Source organism: Hyaena hyaena, unplaced genomic scaffold (genome assembly GCF_003009895.1).
Source record: "Hyaena hyaena isolate Hyena2069 unplaced genomic scaffold, ASM300989v1 scaffold_236, whole genome shotgun sequence".
Classification (NCBI taxonomy): Eukaryota; Metazoa; Chordata; class Mammalia; order Carnivora; family Hyaenidae; genus Hyaena; species Hyaena hyaena.
Window position 1 is genome coordinate 291,860 of NW_024080868.1, and position 20,899 is coordinate 312,758.

Genomic DNA, 20,899 nt, shown 5'->3' on the forward strand with positions numbered 1-20,899 from the left:
CCCTCAAGGTCCATCCATGTTGCTACACATGGCCAGATTTCATTGTTTCTCATTGCCATGTAGTATTCCATGGTATAGATAAACCACATCTTCTTGATCCATTCATCTGCTGATGGACACTTAGGCTCTTTCCATGTTTTAGCTATTGTGGAGAGTGCTGCTATGAACATTGGGGTACATGTGCTCCTATGCATCAGCATTTCTGTATCCCTTGGGTAAATTCCTAGCAGTGCTATTGCTGGGTCATAGGGGAGTTCTAGTGTTAGTTTCCTGAGGAACCTCCACACTGTTTTCCAGAGGGGCTGCACCAGTTTGCATTCCCACCAACAGTGTAGGAGAGTGCCCGTTTCTCCACATCCTCGCCAGCATCTAGAGTTCTCTGATTTGCTCATTTTAGCCACTCTGATTAAATTCTATTCTTAAATGATTTAAAAGGATTACATACCAAAACTTAGATCCTCCAAAAAAAAAAAAAAATCTTAGATCCAGTGCTGTAATTAATCCTGCTTTCTAAATAAAACCCACCACTCAATCTGCTATCAATGAAGATAAGTAAATGAATCAAATGTGGAAGCCAGAAAATCTAAGTATAATAAGCAATGAACACAATATACTCAAAAATGATCAGCTTTTACATTTCAAGGGAATCACAAAATTCTGGTCATGGAGGAAGGAAACAGATAAAATTTATTAAAAAATTCCTTCATGTAAAAGCAACTAATTCTAGACATTGATCACCTTATAGGAAATGATATATTAAGAATGAAAATAAACATCAGATTTGAGAAACCTGTAATATGATTTAACTTCTCCATGGATGGGCTGAAGGAGAATGCAGCACGTGGCTGAACAACTCACTGATAAACAAGACAGTTGCTAAACTCTGTTTATTTCTCTTTATCTCACTCACAGAGCCCAGCTGCTATGTGAGGAAAAAAACAAAAAACTAGGGGTGGGGAGGCCTGAAACAACAGAAATAACAAGTACTCTGCCAATAAGAGAAAACCAGAACATAATTTTAAAAGATCTGCCACAGAGTTACTTCTTCCTTAGTGAGCTCAAAGTGGTTCTTTCTATTTAGCATTCTATTAACAAATAGGTGACCTAGAAATAGGAATTTCTATCTTGCCAACAATCAGTTCTCCCATTCCTTGATTTGCTGGGAGTAGAGAATGGTCAGATCACCTTATTAGCTCTGATGTCACAAAATCAAAGCAAAAAAAAAAAAAAGAAAAAGATTCTCACCCTCTAAACCTCAACCCACAAGTATGAAGAGAAAAATGTGTTCAAACAAGGGAGTTCTATTTGGAAAATTATCACAAAAGTTTTCTAAAATTCAGACACTATTTGCAACAACATGGATGGAACTGGAGAGTATTATGCTAAGTGAGATAAATCAGAGAAAGACAGATATCATATGTTTTCACTCACATGTGGAATTTGAGAAACTTGACAGAAGACCATAGGGAAGAGAAGAGAAGAAAAATAGTTACAGAGAGGGAGGCAAACCATTAGAGGCTCTTAAATACAGAGAACAAACTGAGGCCTGATGAGAGAGTGGAGGAAAGGGGAAAACGGGTGATGGGCACTGAAGAGGGAACTTGCTGGGATGAGCACTAGGTGTTGTACGTAAGCGATGAATCATGGTAATCCATTCCCAAAGCCAAGAACACACTGTATACACTGTTATGTTAGCTAACCTGACAACAAATTATATTTTAAAAAATAAATTAAAAAAATAAAATTCAGGCACTGATTGCCATTATCATTTCCACTGCTAGCTGATTGAACGATCTAGTTTTGTAATTTCTTGCTTGTCAGGCAAGAAATCTTTCTAAGATACATTAAGATCTATAGGATTCAAAATGTCAATATCAAAAGCAAGTATAAAAATATTTAGTACTTTTTAATTTTTACATTTGTTCCATTTATAAAACTAGCCTATACATACACACATAATATACATACATACACACATACATATATATATATCTACACACACACAGATATATAGATAAATACAAGGCATCAAGGCTCTTTGCAACGCAAAGAGAAACATTCAAAACATTCAAAAAATGCAAATTTACTTTCTAAGGTACTACAAAGTAACATTATTAAAATAACCTTTTTATAAATTAAAACAGTAAATGGTATGAAACATAATCCAGAGTTGCTAAACTTTACCATATGTAGAAGCTCTCCTAGAAGAATGGTAGCTCTAACTGAGATATGGTCATCACTGTTTGTTATCACTTCAACCAAGCCCTTTGAAAATAAGAAAAGAAAATATAGTTGCAAAATGGTATGTAGGAACACATGTATGCATCATGTATGACTGTTGCTCTGAAAGAATTTGTCAGAGAAAATTAAAAAATAAAATAGAATAAGTTAAGGTGTATTAAGTCTTGCCTCTAGAAGTCCATTACGAATAAATGCAGACAGTATTAGTGCCAAATAATTATCCATGAGGTCTGGCCTAGAAATGAAAACAACACAGAAGCAGTTTAAGTTACTGTTCAATATATTACATAACTGAACATGAAAACAGTAACTATAATAAATTTGAACCCTTTTTCTAAATACTACCTGGATCTAGCACGATGAGGAAGAATAGTTTTTGCCTCAGCTGCTACAAAGCCATCGGAAAGCCTCCAACTGTCTTGGAATCTGCCTGGATCTAAAATAGTTAAAATCAGGTGGTTAGAAAAAAATGAAAAATCACTAAAACACATCAGTTAACCATCAGCTAGTCAGGCTACAAATAATGTTTTAAAATGTTAGTTAAATAAATAAATAGACTGAAAAGACATTCAGAAAAAACTGATTTCCTGATGTACATTTCATTTTGGGACTTAAATCATTTGGCTAAAAGAAAATGAAAATGAGATAATCTAATTTGAGAATTACATCAATTTCTTATCTCCTCTCTTCCTTTCAAATTTTTCCATCTTTCTACTAATTTCACTACTCATTTGCAATAGCTAGGATGATGGAAAAAATTTTAAACTTCTTATTTTTAGAAATTTATTTGAGGTTTTATTTTTGTATTAATTTCATGATGACGCAATAAAAAGATGATATTCAATATTTACTTCATTATTTTGCCTTTGAAGGCAAATTTAAATTTGTAATTAAAAAAATTACAAAATAGGAACAAATTATCATAATTTAAAATTATTGTATTTTAAAATAGGAACAAATTATTATAATTAAAAAAACTATAATATAGGTACAGATACAAATGTACCTCATTACTTACCTACACTGAGCAGTGCTTCTATGAATTCTTCAGTCACAACAGGTAGAGGAAGACGAAATATATCATAGAGTACTTCAAGTAGACCTCGCTACAAGTGCAAATAAATACAGTCCATTTATTTTTATGGAATGAATCTTCATTTAAATTAAAAAATTAAAAAAATTTAAAAAGATTTTTTAAATATCCTATTCACAGAATAAAATACTGATAAAGACAGACTACAGTATTTTAGAAAACCACCATATCAGGCCTATATTACACAAGAGATAACTACAGCATACTTGCTACATACACGATTCAGTCTTTCCACTAAATCTCTTATTATCCCCACTTCAGTACATATGGGAGAAACAGATTTACAGATTATAAGTAATTTGCCCAAGGTCATGGAGCTATCAATACTAAAACCAGGAGTCAAATCTGAGTTGGCCAGACTCCCAAAACCATGTTCTTTCACCATCTGCTACGTAATAAGCAGTCAGGTGAACTGCCCCAACCTTTAGATCCCTGCTTATACATCTTTCCATCTATAATCACATCCCTCCATTTCTGTGGTCTGCTTTTCAGTTCACACTAAGCAAGGCACCCTTGACTAATATTTTCTAATACTTTTCAACTCCAGGTTTGGTTCAAATAAAGAAAAACAAGAAAAGGGCACATTTTATTCTTTTGAACACAATTAAACCAAAAACATTTAGGAGTCTGGGTGGCTCAGTTTGTTGAGTGTCTGACTTCAGCTTGGGTCAGGATCTCGTGGTCCATGAGTTCGAGCCCCGCGTCAGGCTCTGTGCTGACAGCTCAGAGCCTGGTGCCTGCTTCAGATTCTGTGTCTCCCTCTCTCTCCCCCAGTTCATGTTCTGTCTCTCTCTGTCTCTCAAAAATGAACGTTAATAACAATTTTTTTTAAATAAAAAACAAAATCAAAAACATTTAAGTGGAAAAGGAAGAACCACGGAAGAATTTTTTTCCCTCCAACTTCAATTTGTTTTAGCTGCTTAACATAAATTATTATGTACTAATAATTTAGGAATATATCCAATAAGCATATAAATATTAACAAACCAAAATTAATCAAAACTACCACTCCTACATATTGTAAAAACATAAGTTAGAAGGCATAAGATAAATACTGTATTTACTTTTTACTAAGTATATTTCTGGACTGCTTGAACCTTTTACAACGAGAATGCCCTTCCATATTTGCATTTTTTAATGAATAAAGTATAATTGATTTCATATTTTAATCCAGCTTTTAATGTAGCCACAGTTCCTAACAACATCAGTTATTTCTTTTTTTTTTTAAATGTCTATTTTTGAGAGAGAGCGAGTGAGAGCGAGCAAGCGAGCACGAGTGGGGGTGGGGTAGAGAGCGACACACACACAGAGCCTGAAGCAGGCTCCAGGCTCTGAGCTGTCAGCACAGAGCCTGACGCGGGGCTCAAACCCATGAACCATTAGTTCATGACCTGAGCTGAAGCCGGATGCTTAACCGACTAAGCCATCCAGGCGGCCCTCAACATCAGTATTTCAAGTTATTTGCATTACCCTTGGGGTTCAACTAAGCATTAAACATTTATTCATGTATTTTTTAAATGATCTATGATATAGATTAAGGAAAAAGCAACACCTAAAGTACTTTTTTTTTTTTAACAAGTAATCTCTGTTGAAAGTCCAGCAAGGAAACAATTAGAGTAACTTTTACCTACCCTTATTTCCATATTTGGTATACAAAGTACTCCAATTAGAGACTGGATTCCAGAGTTTCCAGGTTTACATAAATTAATAATACCTAAAAAGGATAAAAAGGAGAAAAAAAATTATTAATTTGAATTTCAAAAATTTCTATAACATTCATAATATAAAATCTACAATATTCTTCCAAATAATTTCCAGAAGTGTGCTATTATTTGTCAGCAGTAACATTCCTCTACTGACTAGTAATTTTATCATTTAAATTCCTTCTTCTATTTGTTTCATACTCCAAAAAGTTCATGAAATCTGACTGCCTACCAACTCCTGATTGCTGCTGAGTTTTCAGAAAGTAATACCGGACAGAGTAGGACACCGTTCTGTCTTTCTTACATAATAGCTTCTTAACCTAAAGTGAAGTGAAAAATTTGCTTGGCATTTGGTCTTTTAAAAGTTTAATTCTAAAATTTATTGAATGCACAAAAGGCTGTAACTGACAGACTTCAAATAATCTATGTAGATCAAAGTTTTCAGTGGGATAATGAAGTCAAACAATTTTAAGTACATTAATAATGTCACAAAGGAAGATATGTGAACAGCCAATAAACACGTACAGATTATTCAGTATCATAGTCATTGGGGAAATCCAAATAACATTCTCAAGTAGACACCGCTACACACCCACCAGAATGGCTAAAGTCAAAGACAACACAAAACTGTGGCAAGTATGCAGAGCAACTGGAACTCTCACGCTCTGACGATGGGAGGATAAAATGGTGTGAGCATGCTGGGAAAAAGTCTGTCAGTTTCTTAAAACAAAAGTAAACATGCACCTACATCATGACCCAGCAATTCTATTTGGGTATTCACCCAGGACAAATGAAAGCTCATGTCCACATAAAGACTTTGTAACTGCCCAGGTAATCATTAACACACTGACTTACATATAGTTCATTTTAATAATCTTGTACAAATCCCTCTGACTCTAATAACATATAAAGTTAAAACTATGTTAACACCTAAATCAGATGCTGCAATAGTAATTTAACATTTAAAAAATTAATCAAGTTCTTCTTACTGGATGTTATAAAGCAGCACAGAGTAACTTACCTGCCCATGACCGGAATGTTGCTATGATTCCCATTTTACTGGCTAGAAACCTCGCTTCTCTGTCTTCTCTGTTTGAAGAGTGGGGATGACAAAGAGCAGAGACCAAAGAAATTAAATGTTAAAATAAAAAGTGTGATTTTCTTCTACTGTATTAGAAAAAAAAGTCTATCATTAGCTAACATTTAAATATCTACACAGGAAATAAAACATGTTTAAAAAAAAAAAAGATCAGATCTGCCTCAAAAAAATGACCCAATTATACACTGACTTCCACCCCAATTTAAAATTCCCAACATGATGATTTAAAATAAGTTATAAATTCCACTTTTTAATTTAGTTCTACTTTTTCTGCTCTTTCTGAAAACTACTGTTAGCTACCTCATTAACACCTGTAATTGAGCACTGGAGGTAGCAACAGCCTATTTAATAAGCATCTCTGTCAAAAGGCTACCCCTTAGCAAAGAAAATTAACTTTTATGTTTGCCACATGTAATCCTTTAAGTATTTATTTATTTATTTAACCTCTACCCTCCTAATGTAGGGCATGAACTCACGACCCCAAGATCAAGAACCACATGCTCTTCAGAGGAAGACAGCACGCGTTCTCTTTACTTGATACCTCTTACCCAAATTTACTTGAACATTTCTGACAAGTAAGCTCAACAACCCATATATTCACTGGTATTATTAAAAAAATAGATATTATTAATATCAACAGCTGCTTTCTTCTAAGTGTGTATCCCAATGTCTCACTTGTTCCTTCCTATGTAATAGTTTACGACCACTAATTAAACAATATAACTATTTACATTCATTATATATTTTCCACATATGGCTTATGGCCAGTTTCAATACTTAATAGCAATCTTCCACTATTTCTGCTACCTCAACCACCTCTACTCTGCGTATGGTTTTTTTTCTGTGACATCTTTTTGTCTTTACTAAGAAAATCCTTAAACAATTCTGAGAATACAGAAATTGAGAACTTACAAAGAAAAAACAGAGGAGATTAAAAAAATGACAGAAAAGTTAAAAGAATGGGGAGTAATCAGTCTACAAAAGATGAATGAAACACTTAAAAATTCACATAAACAAGCCACACTAAGCTCTGCAGCATCCAATAAATGAGAAGTCAACAGAAACTAAAATGAGGAAATCAGGTGGTAAAAGAAACAAGAACTGGACAACATGGGATAAAGCTTTTGGCGCTCCTTCTCTTGAAAATGTTAGTGACAGGGGAGCTTGGGCGGCTTTGCTGGTTAAGTGTCTGGCTCTTGGTTTCGGCTCAGGTCATGATCTCAGTGTTCATGAGTTCGAGCTCAGCAACAGGCTTAGCGGACAGCACACCCTGCAGACCCCGCTTGGGATCCTGTCTCTCTCTATTCTTCCCCTGCTCGTGAACACTCTCTCAAAAAACAAATAAACATTAAAAAAATGTTAGTGACACACGTATAGTGACTGCCAGGTAATCCGTTCTTTAATATATTCAATAAATTTGTAGTATTTTTTAAAAATCACTCATTTCCTTGTTCCCTGGCCATAATGTACCTATGCTCTAGAAAATACTCATACTCGAGGAACTTAATGAATGTATAGAACCAAACAAGTAAGGAAGGATTTGGTGGAATGTATTTTCCCCCTCTAACTCTAAAAAATACCCAGGCTCACCTATCATTCATCCTGGTAGGCAGAACTCTAAAAATGTCCTCCATCCCTCAAGATTCTACGCCCTAATCCCTAGACCCTGTGAATATGGTTATCACTGCCATGGTTGTGACTAATTTATGTTATATAGCCTGGCAGATCATCTGGTAGGCTTGATCTAATTGGAGAGCTTTCACCAGCTGGTGGTAGAAGAGAATTCAAAGCAAAGGGTTCAAGGAATTTTTTCTGTTTGAAGACAGAGGGAGCCCTGTGCCAAGGAAAGAGGCTGACTTCTAGAAGCTGAGGAGGCCCAGCTGACAGCAAGGAAACAGAAAACCAGTTTTATAATAGCAAGGAAGTAAATTCTGCCAACAACCTGAATGGGCTTGGAAATGGATTTTTTATCAGAATCCCGAGATGAGAGCAGTGCCAGACTTCTGACCTACTGAACGATGGGCTAATAAACTGATGTTATTTTAAGCTATTACATTCAGAGTAATTTGTCATGAAGCAATACAAAGTGTAATTTCTCCCATCAAGAAGGACAATGTTAAGTATCATAAGGAAAAGCCAAGAAAGGGACTAAAAGAATCCCAATTCATAAGGAGTAAGGTTTGAGAAGACTTCAACAGAGAGCATCTATTTTGATTTCTGAGCTCAGGTCATGAAATGTTTAAGGTGTGATGACTCCACAGGGATAGCAGTGATTAAAGACCTAAAACCACTATTTTTCATAAAAATGAAAAACAAAAATACCCAGGCTTACCTATCATTCATCCTGGTAGGCAGAACTCTAAAAATGTCCTCCATCCCCTCAAGATTCTATGCCCTAATCCCTAGGGCATTCAAATCTTGACAGATAATGAATACATTGATAATACATTGATCCCTGAATCAATTTACAGTTATCTCAGAATACCTAGTGAACAATGTGCTTTTCTCTCAAAAAAAAAAAAAAACTCTGAAAATTACCTTGCCTCATTTTTAGAAAACAACCTTTACTCTCTCTCATTTCCTTATTAAGTTTACTTTCAATCTTCTACAGAGTAGATCTTCCTGCTTACTCAATTTGTTAGGGCAGCTCTTCATTCTATTATTCCCTTTCATATTTCATTTTTAGTTTCTCAATGCAATTATGCTAAAACTACATACAATAGAAAAACAAAGATCTAGGTTTCTACCACAGCCTATCTTACATTTTTTTTCAGTAAGAGATTAATTCCAAGTCTTTAAATTTCTCATAACTTATTTTTAATTTTTTAAACCACAGCTAATTATACTATGAGAACTACAATATAACTCCATGAAACAGGAAATGTACTTAAATTTACATGTTCTGGCTCTACAAGCAATCAAGCAAATCTAAAACCTTTAACAGCAACACACACGCATTTCCATTTAAGCCGTACTTACTTGAGTTGTCCTTCAGCTGTATCTGGACTATGTCTGTAGTGAAAATCGGTATAGGGTGCTAAAATTCGCTAATAAAAATAAAGGAGAAAAAGAAGAAGAAAAAGGGTCTTTATTATAAAATGCACTCCTCCTGTAACAAGCTAAAGTTAATTTCACTTGTCTATGTCTTTGACTGGGTATACTATTTGAGAGACTTATTTCTCCAAATTCATCATCAAGGAAGATATTTGAGTGATTTTTTTTATGTACAAATCAAATTTTTTTAACTTTTAAAATTGAGGTATAACATATACGTAAAACCGTGCACAAACATTGGTGTATTTGGTGTATTTTCTCAAACTAATAAGCATTTTCCTGTCACTGGCAACAGAGGAAGAAAACAGCAGCATCCTGAAAGCTTCCTTATTCTTTCTTTAGATTCAGTCACTACCTACCCTGAGATTATTACCTGGACTTTTAAAACTATGATTTAGTTTTCCTTATTTTTGAACAGTATTAAGTGGTTTTATTTTATATTCATTCTTCTTTTCATGCTAGTATAAAAAAACCCAAGTTATTTTGGTGTACTGCCTTTGTATTCAGCAATCTTGCTGAACTCACTCATTTTAAATTTTCAACCACTATATCACATATACCAAATCTCCTGCTGTGCTTCCTGGATTATTGTGGTCTAATTTTTAATATTAAATAGAATTTAAAATCCATAAGACAGGGGCGCCTGGGTGGCTCAGGCGGTTAAGCGTCCGACTTCAGCTCAGGTCATGGTATCATGGTTCATGGGTTCGAGCCCCACGTCAGGCTCTGTGCTGACAGCTAGTTCAGAGCCTGGAGCCTGTTTTCAGATTCTGTATCTCCCTCTCTCTCTCTGACCCTCTCCTGCTTACACTGTCTCTCTCTCAGAAATAAATAAAACATTTAAAAAATACATAAGACATTATTAAAATCCCTTCTGACAACTGGTATTCTTTTATATTGTTATATCTGTGCCTTTTCTATCATGCTTTATTCATTCCTTCCTACATTTCCTTATTTGTCTTAGATCATTTTCCTTCTGACTGAGGACTCCCTTTACTCTTTCATTCTTTGTGTGTCTCATTTTTTAAACAGCAATAAATATTTATGATCTCATATGATTTCTGTTGAGTCAGGAATGTAGGAGAAGCTTAGGTATGTAGTTATGGCTTAGGATCCTTCACAGATTGCAGTCAAAATACTGTCAAAACTACAGTCACCCGAAGACTCTGTTTCAAGACGGTTCACTCACAATGTGTTAGTAGTGTTGGCATCAGAGTTCAGCTCCACCCCACATGGGCCTCTCCCCTTGGGCTGTTCTAGTGTCTTCCAAACATAAGGGCAAGTAATCCAAGAAAGAGTACTGTTTCTTTACATTCTCTTTGGTTTTTTCTTAGTCTGAAACATCCTTACTTTACCTTTGATTTTAAAAGATATTTTCTTTGGGTTAGGCTGGCATTTCTTTCAGTATTGTAAAGTTGCCATTTTACCAGCTCCTAGTTTCCAGGATTTTTGTTGGGAATCAGCTATCAGACATGTTCCTTTGAAAAGCCACGTCTTTTCTTTCTTCCCTCCCCCACTGCCCCCCCCACCCCCCGGAGCTGCTTTCAAGATTTTTATTTATTTTGGTTTTCAAAAATCTTACCAGGATGTGCCTACATACTTTTTCTCCATATTTCCTTATTTGGAGTTTTCTAAGCTTTGTGAACATGAAGTTTCATCACTTTAACAAACAAAATTTCTGCCACTGTCTCTTTAGATATCTGCTTCTGCCCCATTTTCTCTTTCTTCTCTAAAAACAGTTATGTTTTATCACTTTTGTTGTGTTCTTTTCATTTCCTTCTTGTCCCTGCTCTGTGCTTTACCCTGGATATTTTTATTGACTTTTCCTCCAATTTACTAAAATTATCTTCTTGTCTAAAATGAATTTTTCATTGAGTTCAGAATATCAGGTATTATATTTTTCAGTACTAGAACTTCCACTGCATTCATTTGTATATTCCAATTATCGGGTGAAATTCTCCATTATTTCATCTATTTTCTTTCTTCATTTTCCTGAACAAATTATTCATGGTTGTTTTAAAGTCTATTCCCTCTATCTGCACTATCTGGATCACCTGTGGGCATGTTCCTCTTTTTTGGGTTTTTAGTCATATGGTCACATCTTTTTGCACGAATGTCAGACACTGGGAATATTATAAAAGATTCCAAGCAGTATTACCTCAATAAGAGATGGTTTATCCTTTCCTGTTAAGCATTAATGGGGGGGCGGGGGGGGGGTGCACAGTTGTGGTCATCTTATCCTTATCACCAACAGAGTTACCCTGTTGTAATTTTGAGAAGACTGAGCATACCTTTGGTTTTCCTATGTTCCTGAAGTATGGTCTTCCAGTGCTTTCAACAGAGCTTAGCAACTGTTTCCCTCCTGAGCAATGAGAGACCAGGATTCTTTTCTATATATTTCTTAAGCTTTGAACTTAGATCTTTACCTATCCACCCGGAATAGCTTCAGGATTTTGGAGATATCAACAGGAAATCAGCTATGAAATATCCAAATTTGTCACTTCAGTACCACACAAATGCCAAAAGCTCTTTTGGTTTTCTGACACCAGCAAAGGCCTACCTGGATTTTCAGCTTCTAATTACATATTAATCAATAAGTAGCCCCAAGAAAAAAAGCAATTGCAGATAACCAGTGTAAATTCACCAATTTTAGGCCTTCCAACTTTTGCCCCTGGCCCCTCCTAAGAGCCCTCTGCAGTCTGCACTGGAGACTGCAGCATATTCCACTGTGCTTTCCTCAGGATCTGACATCATAGTTTTTCCCCTGCTCAGAGTCTCATTTCAGCAAATGTCTAAAGGCGTAAATCAGATGTGGTCTGAGGAATTTTCCAGTTTCTAGGCTTGTAACTCCATACCTGCATGACTGTCAAGTAAGTCTGGTCTTCTACCAGGCCCATATCATGTTCTTAGCCTTGAGCCTATGATCTGAATCTGCAAATGTCCCCCAGGGCATCTGTAGGTGTTCAGGGCAACTCTCAAAGAATCTTCCTTCTCTAGAATTTTACTCTCTGGTCCTTATTGCTTACACAGCTCTATAGTGCTCTAAATACATGACTTTCATAATTATTCAGCTTTTCTAGTTTACATAACAGATGCTATGAGCTATCCTATTCTACTCTGAGGTATGAGTTTAAAAAATATATTTTTAAAAATTTACTATAAAAAATTATAATTAATATACAACCTGATACATCATCTATTCTGATAACACTAATATATTAAATCCATACATTTTTCTGTCTGAGGCTAAAACATATCCCAGATAGTAGAAATAAATGTCAGGGTAAATTTAAAAAGCAATTTTTAACAGGAAGATCTGGGGCTAACAACAGGGACCATAGCGATGAAAATAATTCTTTTGGATGCAGAAAATGGAAATCAAAGTATCAATTTAGAATCACACTTTATAAAATATAATTAATAAAAATGAGGACAATACTCTCTTGGCACACTATATAATGATGATGAATAACATCCAAGGTAACCAGTATTTGTTTAATAAACTTACTATGTGCTAGGTGTTACATAAAACATTTTATGTAGATTAGAATAAACATATATAAAGTACCTAGAAATACTGTCTAATTCATTGTAAGCATTACATGAGTGTTAGCTAGTGCTATTACCACTATTATTATTATTATAGTATTTATTGTTCACAATAAATCTTTTGAGTTGAAAACCATGGCCTTCATCTTACCTAAGGAAAAATGGGTCCAAGAGAGGCTTATAACTTATGAAAAGACATAAATCTAGTACGTCATAGAACAAAAAAATCAAAACCAAATCTGTATAGCCCAAAATCTATGCTCTAAATCATTATGTTATTCTGGGGAAATCTTGTTAAGGAAAAACAAAAAAATCTAACATTTGTGGTTTTAAAGGAGTATATACAAGCCAAGACACTAGTGTACTTAAATGTCTACCATATTCTTTTGAGGTTTTTTTTTTCACTTAATAGTCTTTGCTAATCTACTTTACAATTATAGAGGAATAATAAACAGGCCAATTATGTTATCTTCCTTTATTATAATCATCTCACTAATCCTAAAATTATACTTTCTTATTTGATAAAAAAAACAGGCTAAACATATTAAAAATGCTAGTTTATTCCCATTAGACTCCCATGAATAATGAAGATTTTTGAAATCACTTAACTAAGGAGAATACTGTACTTAAATATGTTAATGATAAAGGCTGTCACTTTTATAATCTCAAATATTTCTACTATCTCCCTAATCAAAGCAGAACTATATGGTTTAAGACAAGTTTCATAAAATAATTTAGACAGATATACTACAGAATACAGCCTTTATACCTTGCATAATTTCACATCCAAATATAAACAAATCCTTGGCATAAACTTACTCCAAATGGTATCTGCAATGGACAACAATGTAGTACATTCAAAACAAATAAACTAAAGATTAGTTTGTGGTAATTCTGTTCAAACCTCCACTATACACTTTGTTATTAAAAAAAGAGAAAACAGTTTTATTATTTTATGAGACTGACATGCTGCTTACTGCACTAAGGAGACACCTTGAAACAGTCTTATTATTTTAAACTAACTGTAAAAAACACTGAATTAGTAAAAAGAAAAAAATTAAATTGTCAAGTTTTTTTTTTTCTATTTTTTTGAGGTATATATGGTCATTAGTTGCTAACAAGTACTTCCAACTTCAGAGAATTTTAGCATGCATTAATAAATAGTATACAATTAGCAGGAGCTTTTCACACAATGTACTAAAGTTCTTAAAAAGAAATGGTTTTCTTAAATCAATGTGTATGTAACAGACTTGTGCTCTAATCTAATAGAGTTTTCACAGATAATAAAAAGAAACTTCACTTTACAAGCTGATGAAACATTTTTGAGAAGATTATTTTCAAATCAGTCCAAACTGAATGAGTTATAAAATATTGCTGGGGATAAGCCAGTCTTCATTAATTTAGATTTGATAACGCTGTGCTGCATCTGTTAACCTAAAAATTTCAAAGTATGTACTTAAAGTCGTATCTTAAAACTAGAAAAGGATATTAAAGTTCCTACCTCTAATTCTACATCAGCTCGCACATATTGTCGGGTCTTTGGATGATTAAGGAGGTGCAAAATTGTAGTAATGAGGGCCTCATTTATTCGACTTAATTGGCAATCGATCACATTTTTCAAGATGGTGTTTAGTCCACCTCGAAGGGCCACCACCTCTGGATTCTGAAGTGCTAAAATAAAAAAGAAAAACTTAATAAACTTAAATAGGGGATAAATAATAAAAGGTAATCAGAAATTGGGGGTTTTATTTTGAAACTTAATTTCCTTTTTTACTTGAAATATTTCTAGTCAAAAACATTTAAATCATGAATAATATATATCTAGTAAGAGCCACTGAATATACTTCCCCAAACCCTGAATTTTTTTTAATATTTCTGAATTGCCTTTTTATATCCTTTGTCCATATTTTACTGGAACGGTTCTTCTTCCATATCAATGCAAGAAGTTGTTCATATAATGTGAATATTAAGCCTTTCACCTATTTCAAATCTGTTTTGTAATTTAACTTTAGATTTTAAGCTCAGAAACAGCTCCCTTCAAAGATCAGGCATTTCTGATCATGTGTATATGTATGTGTGTGTTAAGTGAGTTCTTGATTAACATTTTAGTTTTCAATCTGTCAGGAAATTGAGTTTTGCATTAATAAACTCAATTTTTTTCAATGTTTAATCGATTATCCCAGCATGTTTCCCAAGCTGATTTTTTATCCTTTTGATATACTAAAAACTTCTATTTACCAGAGTCTGCAACTCATTCTTTTTCATTTTTTCTCTTAAAAACTTAGATTAATAGTTTGTTTTTTTTTTTTTTTTAAATAAAAACCTTTCCCTTCTCTTCCATTCTCTCAAAAATGTTTTCATGGTTGGATCACTCCTATTTATTCTAGCTTCATTTTAGAATTAGGTTTCTTCTATTTTTTCTAAAATGAGGTATAATTACATATAGTAAAATCCACAGATCTTAATGTTATAGTTCAATAAATTTTGAATAATTTTTATACTCATTAGCAATATCCAATCAAGATACAGAAATTTCATCATCCTAGAAAGTTTCCTCACACCACTTTCAGTCAGTACCCCCTCCACTACCAACAACCAATGTTCTCATTTCCACCCATATAGGTTAGTTAGCTGTATACTACTGAGAATCAATTGGACAAATTCAAGTCAAAAGTAACCCCCAAACACACACACACAAGTCTTACATATTTCTTACTAAGTTTGTTATATATAGTTTTCTTTTCCTTTGGAAATAGTATTTTTTTTTCTATTATACTTACTGATTATTGCAGAAACACAAAATAAATCTATCAAATCTATATTGTCACACTTTACCACTGTATTGAATTACTTAAGTTCTGTTTTTCAGTTGATTGAGTTTTCCAGGTATATCTACAAAGAGTTTCTTCTTTCTAACATGTAAACTTTACTTATTATTTAAATTTACTAACCTGACTGAATGTTTTTCACAAAACTAATTAGGAGTTAAAGTTTGTTGTATTTATACAGATTCACCATTAAAAATAATACAAAATGTTGGGTCACCTGGGTGGCTGTTGGTTAAGTATCTGACTTTGGCTCAGGTCATAATCTCACAGTTCGTGGATTTGAGCCTCACATTGGGATCTTGCTGATCGCTCAGACCCTGGAGCCTGCTTCAGATTCTCCCTCTCTTTCTACCTTTCCCCTGCTCATGCGTACGTGCTCTCTCTCCCACAATAATAAATAAACATTTAAAAAAAATTTTAGGGGTGCTTGGGTGGCTCAGTCAGTTGGGCATCCAACTTTGAGGTTTGTGGGATCAAGCCCCGCATCAAGCTCTGTGCTGACAGCTCAGAGCCTGTAGACTGCTTCGGATTCTGTGTCTCCCCTTTCTCTGCTTCTCCCATGCTTATGCTCTGTCTCTGTCTATAATAAATAAACACTAAAAAAATTTTTTAATTAAAAAAAATTTTTAAATAAATTTTAAAAGAATATTTTAAAATATTTAAATATTTAAAATATTTGTTTATTTAAAAAATAAAATTTTTAAAGAATATACAATGTTGATCTGATGATAAAAATATCCTATAATGTTAACAAAGGCGGCTTCTAATTATTTTATGTTGTACGTGTAGAGGTATGTGTGTGTATATCTATGTGTATATGTATATAAAATGACAGTTTCATTAAAAAATTGGCAGATTTCCATATTTTAATACTTTCATTTAGATTATACGATATAAGAACTCTCTGTTCCTTGAAACAATGTTTTTAAGACAAAACTACCTGAATGGTCTTTTGAGAGGCAATTGTTTCATCAAGTACTTCTATCATTTTTGATTATGCTTTCTATCTTTAGTCAATTGAAAATAAAATTTTCTCTGATAATTCATTAATATTTTCCAATATACATAAAAATTATCTCATAACTTAAAAACTTGTTTCTTCATTTGCATATTAATCTTTTATGTTTTTCAAACAATACTGTGTGTGTGTGCACCTGTGTACGTTTCTCTTTCAATTTAACAGATCTTTCTTTTTAATGTTTGTTTATTTTGAGAGAGAGAGAGAGAGAGAGAGGTATGGAGAGAGAGAGAGCGCCCGCACAAGCAGGGAAGGGGCAGAGATAGACAACCCCCAGCAGGGTCCATGCTGTCAGTGCAGAGCTCAGGGCAAGGCTCGGCTATCACCATCCATGAGATCACGACCTGAGCCAAAATCAAGAGTTCCAACACTTAACTGACTGAGCCACTCAGGTGCCCCTGACATAAGATTATTTTAAATAATCACCCTTTTTCTCTATTAATTAAGACTCTTCATTGTTGCCTTCCTCCTGCTTACCGTAAAACTGATTTTCTTTCCTTCTTTTTCTATTTCTTGGGCTCACATACTAATTTTCATTGCTTTTTACTTAATTATAAAAGCATCTTATGATGATAAGTTAACTCTAAGTACAGTCTTCCAAGCATCCCATACACTGACAAGTCAGATTTTTATTATTTTCAAAATGTCCTTAATTAGGGAGTTTCTGGGTGGCTCAGTCAGTTGAACATCAGACTCTTGATTTCGACTTGGGTCATGATCTCACAGTTCATGGGATCAAACCCTGTACAGGGCCCTGAGCTTGCAGCTGAATGGGATTCTCTCTTTCTGCCCTTCCCTGGCATGCACTCTCTCTCTCAGAATAAACTTTTTTTAAAAAATCCTTAATTTAAAAAAAAAAAGTTCTTAATTAAATTTCTGACTTTGTCTTGTTTTTAAAGAGTGTGTGTGCAGGTGGGTGAGGAGACGAGGAATGAAGAATCTTAAGCAGGTTCCACACCCAGTGTTGACGACTCCGAGACTTGGGGCTGGATCTCACAACTGAGAGACGACCTGAATCGATATTAGGAGTCCAACAAGTACTTAAGTGACTGAGCCACCCAGGGGGGCCCTGACTTTATCTTTAAATTATAGGTATTATGAACAGTATTTCTAAATCTTCAATAATGGGATTTTATTCTCTTACTTAGTTTAAAATTCTGTCATTAATTTGTTTATTACACCAAGAGTGAATGTAACCTATACCAGCTCTTACTTTTGGCGGGGGAAAAAAGTTATCATATCATTTAAAATTGTATTTTTCCATTTTAAGTGAGGCTGAATTTTTAAAATATATTGATTAGCCATGTAATTCTTTGAGAATTATTTATTTTTCCTACTAATCCATATGAGTAAGTTATTTACTGATCATGTGTTTAACATTTATTTTTTCTTTGTTCTAGTACAATCAAATCTATAGCTGATGAAATCTGTTTTTTTTTTGTAATTCAAGAGTCCTCTTCCTTACAATGATCAGATAAACATTCATTTTTTGCTCTACTTTTTCCCATTTAACTATTTAATCCTTTTGCATTCAGATTCTTCTTCTTTTTTTGTGTGATGGATTATTCATTGTTTTAACCCACATCGAGATACAGTATGGTTAACTAATATCTGAGAACCAGACTTTAAGGAATTTTATTCTATTTACTGGAGTTTGGACAATTTCTATAATCCTATAAACTAATTTTTTCCTATCTTTGTATGAATAACTAAGATTTCATGTATGAAAAACATTTTAAAAATATCATAATCTTATATTCTTTCTAAAACACTACATTTGTATTACCTGAAGAGAATTCTGACCCACTTCAAATTTTAAAATGTTATATTCTTATATATATACTTTATAAAATGTTTCATTTGGATTACTTGAAGACAATTCTGACCTAGTTCACAGATAATGGCAATGCATGCTCGGACCATTCTGTCTCTTTCTTGAAGTCCATCATTTCCAACTGCTATTAATGAGTTGGCCACAGAGCTAGGAAACAAGGAAGCATTCACAGTAATCATCTGGAACAGGGAGGAATCAGAAAAAGAAGTTATTTATCTCATACTACATGTTTAATACCTATTTTGTTCAGATTGAGATGTTCACAACCATATAACATTTGTAAGATCCAGGCATCTATTTTAATCTTCTTCTTCATAGGTACATTTCAGAGGATTATCAGAATTAATAATTAATGCAATAAACATTAATGATCATTACTATGAAACAATGTTGGCTTTTTTCCCTAATAGTTTAGACTACAAATCAATTAACTGACAAGATGTAATGTTTCTGAGATCATAAGCTCCCTGGAGTTGGCACTGTATTTTGCACATTTCAGTACCTACACAAAGGGAAATCAGTGGTAAACAGCTGTCAACACACTGCTGTACTATTACATTCCTGACTTGTCCCCATATATACACCACCATTCCTTTTCTACCAATTTCCCTCCTTATCCATGCTCTTTCTCCCACCAAACTCTGATTTGGGCCCACATTCTTTTTCACTTTACTGCCACAGATGCGTAATAATCTCCCTATCTCTACCCATCACTTGTTGCTAAGCAAAAGGCAAAGTTAGATCTTTAATACTTCAAGAAGTTAGATCTATAATATTTCAAACAGTTTGTATCTGGTGACAAAACTTTGGGTGAATCTTACTTAAACTTAAATGAAAAGTTTAACTGGCAATAATATATTTGGAATGCTGAAAACAGATAACATATCTTCAATTTGGAAAATAGAAAGAAAGCAGATTTGTAATTACTCTTTAATAAATAAGGACAATTTGGAAGAGAACTATTTCAAAATAACAGGTCCCTGGAGTGGGAATAATTAATCTGTACTAGATGTTATTGGATTTATAATCCTGTGTATCAAGGGCAAGTGATTTGCCTTAATGAATCCCTTTCAACTGTAAAAAAATCTGTGATATGTTAATCTCTTATTATATGAATAAAGAAATAACATCTGAAGAAAATTGATGGCTTCAATTAGACAGGCAGTGAGTAGAATTTCAATCAGATAAAGAATAGGAACAGCTGAAAAGCAGGAAAATTATATAGAAAATGAGTGAGACAAAAGCCAGGAAGGATTCCCTGGATTGGATAGACAAAAAATAAAAATAAAAAATAATTTAAAAATCAAGAGACACTGAAAATAAACAAGTAAACAAAAATCTTCCAAATGAGTGAGACAGGAGAAAGAGAAAGAAAAGTAACATGAATATTCCTTAATTATTCACGGAGCAAGTAAGTTATCCTAAACAACAAATGTTTCTTGCTTTTCTTTAAAAATAAAGAAGATTAATACTTATGTAGAAAATTTTAAAGCTTTTAAAATGAATACAAAAAGACCACAGTGACATAGCCAGTATAATATTAATATTAATTTCTACTAGGTCAGTTGCCAAGATGTTGCTGAAAAAAAGAAATACATACTTTGGTTGTTAAAATTACCAATGAAATTACAGTTCCTCTAACCAATACTGGCCACTATCCACTCAGCAAGCATACTTTCCTTTTAACTCTATTTGCTTTTAGCTAAACCAAGGAGGAACCCTGAGCCATCATTCTTCCTCTAAGCCTATATCCTACCACCAGGTATAAGCAATTTTCCTGCTCTTGAGATTCACCAATGATATCTGCCTTAAATTACTCTGTTATTTCAGAACAGAAGAAAATAGTATTTTTCTTATAGCCTTACTAAATTGTTAAGGGTATGTTTACTTTTACTGGGATGTTTTGTAAACTAAATTGTAACATGCCAAAACATTTTATAAAACTGAAAACAAAAATTACTGAATAATTTGAAGAAGGTGAATTTAATTGTTTGCATCTACCTGGAATTGTCTTTTCTTCTGAATGCAATTTTTAGGGCAGCAATTCTCAAAAAAATGATCCAGAAAACTAGGGTCTCTAGGATATTTTCAGAGATTCTGCAAAGTTAAAACTATTTTCATAATAACACAAAGGCATTATTTGTTTTTTTTTTTTAATTTTCTCACAAGTATATACTAAAGCTTCCCAGAGGCCCTGTAGAATGTAAAGTCAAAACAGACTGAATGCAAAAGCAAATATGACAATCCAGCTACTACCTTCTATCAAGACAAAGATTAAACAGATTTGCAAATATCTCAAATAATGTCACTGTGTTCACTGAGTTTCTTTTTAGAAAATATAATTATTTTTATAAAAATGTGTTTCTATGTGATGGGTTTCTTATTTTTAATATACTAATGTATATTTTAATTTCTCACATATAATTCCTTGTATGATAAATACTGACATATATAACTCAAATAACCAAAGGGTTATTTTT

At 33.5% G+C, this 20,899-nt stretch overlaps 1 protein-coding gene across 4 annotated transcripts in view; it reads right to left on the reverse strand.

Annotated features, from left to right (window-relative positions):
• The window catches only part of RICTOR (RPTOR independent companion of MTOR complex 2), a 120,954-nt gene that overhangs the window by 39,194 nt on the left and 60,861 nt on the right, over nt 1-20,899 (reverse strand). For all 4 annotated transcript variants that reach the window (XM_039244270.1, XM_039244269.1, XM_039244268.1 and 1 more), the window contains 9 exons: nt 18,472-18,598; nt 14,241-14,410; nt 9,116-9,183; nt 6,059-6,126; nt 4,966-5,048; nt 3,260-3,347; nt 2,587-2,677; nt 2,410-2,476; nt 2,185-2,265 (listed from right to left, as the gene is read on the reverse strand). In XM_039244270.1, coding sequence (XP_039100201.1) covers nt 2,185-2,265; nt 2,410-2,476; nt 2,587-2,677; nt 3,260-3,347; nt 4,966-5,048; nt 6,059-6,126; nt 9,116-9,183; nt 14,241-14,410; nt 18,472-18,598 — 843 coding nt within the window. The remainder of the gene's footprint in view (nt 1-2,184; nt 2,266-2,409; nt 2,477-2,586; nt 2,678-3,259; nt 3,348-4,965; nt 5,049-6,058; nt 6,127-9,115; nt 9,184-14,240; nt 14,411-18,471; nt 18,599-20,899) is intronic.